The following is a 9370-nucleotide window of genomic DNA, read 5'->3' on the forward strand; positions in this document are numbered from 1 at the left end:
TCTTTCAATTCTATTTTCAGAATTGAGGAAAACCAAGACAACTACACCTGATGATGCCTTTACTAGTGACATCATGAATGTAATAAATGATGTATTTGTGAAACATGTATATAATGTCTATGAAATATTTGTTTATCCAATGAGTTTAAATCATACATAACAGAAATTAATTGTTGAATGGATATAAAAACGATTGAACCTCATGAATAAAAATACATATATAAATGCAAATTTTAAATTCATATTCAAATCACATATGCCTTGTATTATTTTAAAAAGTACATCAAACACCAAAGTTTCGTGTATTTTATATACAAATAAAAATACTAAATAACTTTACAGAATTTACCGAAAACCAGCAGCCATCCAGAAGTTGGGTAATCCATGGAAAGGGCCATGGTAAGAGGCAGCAGGTCTGTAGCATATGTTATTGGTCCTACCACTGTGGTCTGGATATTAGCAGTACGTAATAAAGGAATAAAGTCCTTTGGGATGTTTCTCATAAAATACTATTCTGTAACTATTAATTATTAATCATACTAAAGCTAATACTAAAAACAATGTACAAATGCACACATTTTGTAAGATTACCAAAGAGAACAGACCTTTAGTTCCTTTACTTCAGGTATAGTTGATGTCATTAAATACTGATGATGAATTGGAACAAGCAGAAATTCTACACCAACCATTCTTCCTATTTCATGAGCCCAAAAACCTAGATAAAAGATCAATGACAATTACATTATACCATAATGGTATAGAATCTTTTTTCTTTATTTTTGGTGGGGGGAAAGACTTATAACAAATGTGTATTTTTGAATTATATTATTATATAATGACCAGAGGTCCTGAGAAGAAAAAACAAAATAGGCAAGCTGGACCTGGGAGGAGGAAGAAAGGGATAAAGTTACTCTATGAGAAAAGACCAAGACCTGATTGAGGTATAGAAAAGGTGCACTGGTGAACAAGGTTAACACATGAGATCCAACTGGACCAAGACCCATGGATCAGACTATAGAACTAATATTGGTGTGCCTTACACCATTGGTAAAACAATGAACTCTAGTACAGCAAGATAAGGAAAAGCAAGAACATAGAAGGGAAGGTCTAGTTGAGAAAAAGTGGTAGCACGTGTGGTGCAGATTGCGACAAATGTGATACCAGAAAAGAAAGGATGGAAAATCATCGGACTGGACAAGCCTTAGACACCAAGAACAATGATAAATATGCAACATTGCAACAACAGGGTCATATGTGGAGCCCGTAGATAGGGTCCATGAAATAAGGCATAACAATCCAAAATGTCTTAAAAAAAACACAAAAATATAAAGTTGTAAGGTCAGAACTGAAGTTGACAGGTGGGCAACCTGGAAAGTAAAGATGAAGGAGACACCTCCAGGAAATCTCTCTGTAACTTACAGATGAATCTCAAACAGAATGAGAGAAACTGCAATAATCATAGCAAAAATAAGAAATGCTTTCAATATTAAAATGAAATCAAACAAAGTAAAGTGTAATGGACAGAAACCATTTCAAGCCCAAACTGGAAATAAAGAAAGACGTCTACACTCTATACATGCTAAACAAGAAGTGAAGGTTAAGTAGAGGAGTGCAGGGGGAGCACTATGTCATGTTCTTATTGTGATACAAGTGATGTATAATGATTTGGAAGATAGACATACTGGAATATTCATTAGGCTTGTGGCATGCATTACTAAAGAAATTCACAATTAGAGGGAAGTACCAAATGAGAATAACTAATCTTATGAGTTGAGTTAAGAACTGTATTGGAATCTTTGTTTTGAAACTCTTCAGAATGTGAATTCAGAAAACACCCATTCTAACTTCTTATTAGGTTGCTAAAACACTACTGAGGGCAAATTTGATAAAACATGCCAGTCAATAATTTTAAGGTGTTTTCTATAAGTGTTAAACAACTTTAAGTAAAATGAATATAACAAGTTAGACTTCAAAGGCTTATTACCACTTAGCAACACGTCTTTGATTCTGTAACACTATTTTATGTCAAGTTCGCACACCTGCTACATTTACTACATATTTAGTATTTATGATACCTTTTGGTGTTTCAACGTCCCATCTGCCATTGTTATGTTTCAGTCCTGTGACTGGTACCCCTTCTATGATATTAACTCCATGTTTCTGGGCAGCTCCTGCCATGACCTTGTAAAATAATAAAGATCTATGTGGCCATCAGCAGGGTTGAAGGTCCCTCCAAGAATCTAAAAAAGAACACATATATACAAAAAACTAATCATGCCATCTTCACAAAAACTATCCAGATTCTTCAGTTGAAAATTAAAATCTACCTACTTGCACAGAACCTTTCTCTAAAATCACCTGATGTATAATACTTTATTTTGCAATCTTCCATCAGCTTTTAAAAAATGAGAAGATTTAGCCATCCTCCATTCTATCTCAGTCAAACAGCACATAACAAAATAACTGAACTGTATACTTCAAGATACTGACACCAGGTTTTTTATACGGCACCTTAGTAAACGCAAAAACCAATGACTCATTTTCTAATGTTTCTTCTATGAATCCAAGTTTAATTTCATCAACATTCTCCACGGTTATGGTACAGTTTACAGTCTGTATCCCTAAACAGGCACCTGAAAATAGGAAGAGAAACTCAAAACTGTGATATTTTTAAAAATCTTAATGTAGGCCAGAAACAGAGAACACACTCCAAAATAGGAAATCCTGCTGTGTTAAGAAAAAACATTATATGTTATCAAACCTCTCAGATTTAACACTCTTAAGAAAATTAGTTTGTGCATATGATTTTGATTTTGGTAGACATTATCCCACATACCTGAATGTAAAGCACAATTACTGTATTTGCCTAGTTTGCAAATAACTGTTTAAATAGTTCAACATTTTTAATAAATGTGTTTAAACAAACTGAGGAAATATATTAAGATTTAAAAATATGCACAAATCTAAAATAATAGCGAAATGGTAATTTTTTCCTATCATAAAATACTTACACCATTCATATTTAACAAAGGTAACATTTCAAATATTTCATCTGGCCGTATAATATGTTAAAGGTTCAAATGGTTTAAACTGACAAGCAAACACAATTAACTGTTAAAATATTTTTTTTAAATCATTTTACTAACAACCTGATTCCTATGGTATCTAAAAATCTTATTAATTTTACCTAAAAGTAGTTATGTTTTATGACAAACAAACTACCAATATCACAATTCAATTACATAGATCTTTATCTTTCTACTTGCATGTACAACAGCATATACCACTTTTATTATACGATTAATCAGTTTCTCACTTTAAGCACAAAATTATGTTTCACATTTCCTAGAAAAAATGCAATCGCACACTCCATTCTAAAATAGACAGATAAAAGGGAAACAAAGTGTCAAATAAAAACTGTATATCAAAAAACAATTATTTAATCTTGCAGTTAATACATAAACACCATAGTTGCTTAAAGTGTCCAGTTATTGAAGCAAGGACAGCTCATACTTGTGTATTAAGCTGTTATTGGTACCAGGAAGTGCAGTAATGATCATTATGTGGAGATGAGTTCAATTGAAAGTAGAAGCCTTTACATTTAATACACTACAGTGCTCATGCTAGAAAATTGAGAAAAAAACTCAGAACTAATCAATTATTAGTAAACTGCAACTAAAGATCAGCTAATCTTCCTTGATGTCTAGAAAAAGGCTGCAAAACTATCGATTTTTGTTATTTTCTTTCAGTCTACCCATCGGCTGTAACTCGTAAATTACAGGGTGCATATTTCCAGACTGCACACGCTTCATTCTTCCATAAGAGGTGCCTTTCAAACTTAGAGCCCAACAGATTACTTACAGCCCAAAATATATGCAATAAAACTTGTTTAATACTGCCCAATATGAGAGTCAGTCAACAGATGCTGCAATGTGTAAAGTTAATCCTATCAGTTTCGTCATGTTTCAAAACATGCAAGTCTTATGTTTATATTAAGCATTTACTATTAAGAACTTTCTGCTAGTGTAGAGAGTTTTATTTCATTGACTTCTTGAAAAGTGCAACTTGAAAAAATATGAATAGCAAACACGAGGAGGTCATTTTGTTGAATCTGTTAGATACATTTCTGTTTGAGTCTGAATAAAAATTACATGATAGATTTCACTCTGTTATCCATATTTTTACAAACATCCATCTATTGAGACATAATGTTTACTATCACTTATTAGAAGAACAAAATCCAGTTATATGAAATGTAATCTTGACCATGTGTTAAAAGAACAAATATGAAACACTTGATTTCTTACACTGATCCACATCTGTAAAAATATGTTGCTTGTTTAACAAGACTGTCAATCATTATTGTGCCACACTGTTTTGGGTCTACTAAAATCTTTGTTTTGAAGTATACTCTTCAAAAAAAGAAACGCACAAGGCAAAATTTGAGACATATTGTTAACAAGTTTATTCCGGGTAGTTCTGTATGACATGTGTGAAACTTTGCACATTCACTGCTGAACATCCAAAGTCTGCAAAGGCGAAGTCCACGCTCACTAGTTGAAGTTTAACGTCACTCATCATCAATAAAGAGTATGCCCCTCGTGAGCATCAATAACTGCTTGGCATCTTCTGCCCATGGAAGCGATGTGATGACGAATCACATCCTGTGGAATGGCTGTTCACTCAGCCTGCAAAGCTGCTGAAAGCTGAGGTAGAGTGGTTGAGGTTGTCGCCGTCGCAGATGTCGGTCCAACTCGTTCCAGAGATGTTCGATACGGTTTAAATCTGGTGATCTGGAGAGCCAGAGAAGAACGTTGATGTTGTAGTGTCTCAAGAAGACAGTGGTGAGTCGGGCTGTGCGAGGACGGGCGTTGTCATGTTGAAAAACGTCGTTGACGTTCACCATGATGGGTTGCACATGAGGCCTAAGAATCTCGTTTGCATACGGTCTGATCGAAAATCCTACGCAGCCCTGGTATGGTTGAGGCAGTAGATGTTGCAGTGGTGGTCCTATCTCGAAGGTGAAGTAACCGGATGTAGCGATCTTGTGCGGGCGTGGTCACACGAGGTCTGCCAGATCGTGGACGGTCACGAGTTGATCCATGTTGTTGGTGACGATTCCATAGCCTTGTGATGGTGCTTGGGTGGACATTCACAGCTCTGGCAAAATCTGATCGAGATTCGCCTGCTTCCAAGCGACCAATGGCGTTGTTGCGTTGTGCTTCTGTCAGTCTTGGTGTAACTGTATTGCATGTCGGTGGCTTAACACTGAGCTATGTAAACCGAGAACCGTTCGCTTTTATATGGATTTTGCACATGTTGCGTGTGCAAAACATGCAGATCTCTCAAACAAATTTATTGGACACGAATGCGTTTTGGCGAAAAATCCGATGTCTTCCTAAGTTTGCAAAGTGCACAACTTTTATTGTCATTTTGGTCTGACAATCAATGCCTTAACGCGTGTAACATCACATACTCTGAGCTTGTAACGTTAATACATATATTTATCTTTAAAATAAAACAATATCCCTTTTGCATTTCTTTTTTTGAACAGTATATATTGCTCTTGCTCATAACTCAAGTACAAAAAGAGATGAAACATCTTTTTTGATAAGTAGACATATTATTGTTAAACGTAAAATAAACAATAAAAAATAACTCCACAGAAAAGACCAAATACTGTAAGATAACCATAAAAACTGTGAAGTAAAAACTAACTGCGATACAAAACCAAAACTCTAACTTGGAATGACTTTAAAACAAAATTCATTTGAGTAAAACACTCTTATACTCTCATGATATTATATTTCAGTTTTATTGCTAAAGACAGACTGTAATTAATGTTTACTTCAATTAATTAAATAATAATCAGGAAACATGGTAGCAGTCCCTATGTAGAGGTAGTTTAGTTAAAGCCCAAACATTAGCAACAACAATATCAGATCTGTAAGTCATTTTGTGCATTATATGAAAATAGACATCTAATGTATGTTCTTTACTCTGCTATGCCGTATCCTCGTCATGATTTATTTTGCTTCCTAGAAGCAATATCTATGATTTATATACTGGTTTCCTACAGATCAGAACAGAATAAGTTGGTGAAATATTATCTAATATCCGGATAAATCTATATTCATTTTTCAACTTAAAAGAGAATCATAGCCTAAGTGTTGTTGGAAAAAAAATTAAAAATTAAAATTCAACTGAGAGTTATTCTGTTGAGCAATCCAGACATAAATAAAAATCTAAAGCAAAGTACATGTTTACTAAATATTACGATTAAAGAAAGTGGTAATAATTCAGTTCAGCAGCTATCTAGTTACACATACTAATATTTGAGATAATAAACACACTACTAACATCAGTTTAAGAAACTAGAGCAAAACAAGTTTTAATCTTGCCTTGATAAGTAAATTTAATAGGTCATGTGTATTGCATGTTTACAATGTTCAACTTTAATGTTACATATTTAACATACATTGTCTCCATATATGACAAAAAAAACAAACCAATATAACCATACCTGTTAACCAATTATGGAAAACATCTGAATTTTATACAAAATATTTTAGAAGATTTAGAAAAAGATTATTTTCATTAAAAACACCTTGACGTTTGTTTTTAATTTAATGCCTGAGAGAAACTGGCTTGATGCCAAGAGAAAAAAAGGTTTGTTACCAAGTATCTTGTAATTAAAATATTATCAAGAAATTACAAACCTTCTTAGTTTCTTATTCAAGCTGGGCTAAAAATCCAATACTATAGTAGTAAATCTTTTTCATATTAATTCCTCCATGATAGAGAGTTGTAAGTCCTGCTCTTAAGAAATAAAGTGAAACAAACAATTCTTAAAAAACCTTACAATAAACCACAAGTTGTACAACCTCTCATAATTTATAAATCAATGCAAATCATTTGAGAACCTCAATTATACTAGACTGTAAATTCTGTTGTTTTAACAGAACAACACATAACAAGAGAATAAAGCATTGCCTTACTATAACAACGTAACCTAAATAAAAATTCTATTAAACACTGTAATACATAACGCCTTTTGAATAGGTTTAACTCACTTTGGAATTGTTGTTTCCTCTTGAAAAGGCTTCATATCCCAAAGTAATGTAAATTCCTATATCTTTTTATCACTATTTATTATTTTAATTATTTCATTTTTACAAATTCTAGTGAATTGCAAGATGTTAAAATTTTTCTTACCACAAAAAAGGCCTAAAAAGGAACAATCAAAGCAATCTAATATGAATGTACTACGTATCTTTTATTTTGTCTATTCTTCAATGAAAAAGTTACATTTGACTTTGTTGCTCTATAAGATTGTCAAGTTGTTAAATATAAAAGTATATCCAATGAATAACATATCAAAAGCATAACTGACAACCGTAAAAAATTTTGGGAGTTCAATTATCATTGCTTTTAGAACAGAAAAACAAATTACAAGTCTAAAAAAAATTGTCATTATTCTAAGTTGTGTGTTAAAGTGCCTTAGTCAGTTTAGAACATTCTATTAATATTAACCATTAAAATAATAATTCTGCTGGGAGTTTAGTTTACTAATTTTTATCATTAATTTTTTTTGTGAAAAAATGAATTGATGTCATGGTGTAATTTTTGTCATTACAAATACCTTTAATAGATGTTGCAAGCTTGTAAATGTGTATTAATTCTCTTACACAGTGAAGGATAAACACGACAACTTTTAGAAAAGCAGCCTGTTGAAAAAGATAATACATATATACGAACAAACTGACATCGCTCATGTGTTTAGAAAAGTAGTTAAACTACGTTACTAAAGAATTGTAGGATATTGTGCTGTGAAACTTTAGTCTCAATATAAAAAAATGGGTTAATTCCTGATTTGATTGCCTGTCTGTGATGTGATCCCACGTAAATATTTGAGTAAATATGTTAAAATTTTCATTTATGAAAAAAGAAAAAAGAAAGAATTATAGTATCCATTCAATTTCATTGAGGAATGAAAAAACAGTAATAATAAATTAAATTTTATTCATTTGATTCAAACATATTTATGGATAAAGAAACAATAATAATTATACACATTTATTAAATTTTACGGGAAAAAACTTCTATACAAATACCTGTGACTTTTGAATAAAAACAGCAACACCTTTCATGTGAAAAAAGTATTAATATTAATAATTAACAAGTATTTTTCTTCACAACTCCTTAATATTATTATGTTTGTTTCTTTTTGAATTTCGCATAAAGCTACATGAGGGCTATCTGCGATAGCTTTCCGTAATTTAACAGTGTAAGACCAGAGGGAAGGCAGCTGGTCATCAACACCCACCGCCAACTCTGGGGTACTTCTTTACCAACGATTGGTTGGTTAATTTAGCGTCTTATGGCACAAAGCAGCTAGGCTATCTGCGCCGAACATCCAGTAAAGAGTTAAAAGTACATTTAGTAAAATTCATAGAAAGTAATTAAGGTAAAACAAAACAAAGTTTAAAAAAGACACATAAATAGCATAAAATCAATGTTTACATCTAGTCTACAACGTTAAGAGAAAAACTACAGTAATTCAAGTTGTAAAGGGCTTTCTTTAGCGTAACTGTAATTACCATAACTCACCAGGAAGACTAACAGGTAAGTACAAAAACCACAGTCAGTCATCTGAAGTTGGCTTTTCCAATCCTGGTTCCGAGTTATTTGACGTTACTGCCATTTTCAAAACGAAAGTAATAAAAATGCTTTAAAAGACATGTAGCAAAATTATAATGATAACTCGCCAGGATGGCTAACGAGTAGTTCAAACAGCGGTGTTAGTTATCTTAAGTTGGACTTTCCAGTCCTAGTTTCTCGGTATTTAATGTTACGACCAGTTTATAATTTAAAATCGAGCTAGAAGAACTGTGATTTTTAAAAGGGAGCCACATTAAAAAGGTGTAATGTATAAATTAAAACTACTTAAATGGCATTAAAAAGATTAATGGCCTTTGTGACCAATGCGTAGTCTAGTTAGAACAACTTCCTCTTTCTTATCCTTACACAAGCAAGATGGTCAAAGTTCAATATAGGGTTTTATTTGGAAAAGCTTGTTTTCGCGTTGCTCACTCCAAGTCGACTGCCAGCTGGAATGTAGCAGAGCCTTAACTAAAGGACCATAGTCCATGTATGGGACAGACACAGTGGTGATAGTGCCAGAACAGATAGACTTAGCTGGTGTCGGCGAGCTCGTTCCCGTGAATATCAACGTGGCCGAGTATCCAGAAAAAAACTGTGTAGAAGTGGATATTAAAGAAAAATGAACCAGTCGGTTTTGAATATCAGCGAGAACAGGGTGTGAACCAACGTGAAGCGATTCCAGGTCCAGTATGGAACTAATCGAGTA

At 33.0% G+C, this 9370-nt stretch overlaps 1 protein-coding gene across 1 annotated transcript; it reads right to left on the reverse strand.

Moving 5' to 3' along the window:
* Positions 1-562: 562 nt before the first annotated feature.
* On the reverse strand, positions 563-2179 carry LOC143237752 (dimethylglycine dehydrogenase, mitochondrial-like). Its single transcript, XM_076477314.1, has 2 exons — positions 2076-2179; positions 563-715 (listed from the first exon to the last, which is right to left on the reverse strand). The coding sequence occupies exons 1-2, from the start codon at positions 2176-2178 to the stop codon at positions 588-590; spliced, it is 231 nt and encodes a 76-aa protein (XP_076333429.1). The 5' UTR covers position 2179; the 3' UTR covers positions 563-587.
* Positions 2180-9370: the final 7191 nt, after the last annotated feature.

The sequence above is a fragment of the Tachypleus tridentatus genome, chromosome 13, assembly GCF_004210375.1.
Source record: "Tachypleus tridentatus isolate NWPU-2018 chromosome 13, ASM421037v1, whole genome shotgun sequence".
Lineage (NCBI taxonomy): Eukaryota > Metazoa > Arthropoda > Merostomata > Xiphosura > Limulidae > Tachypleus > Tachypleus tridentatus.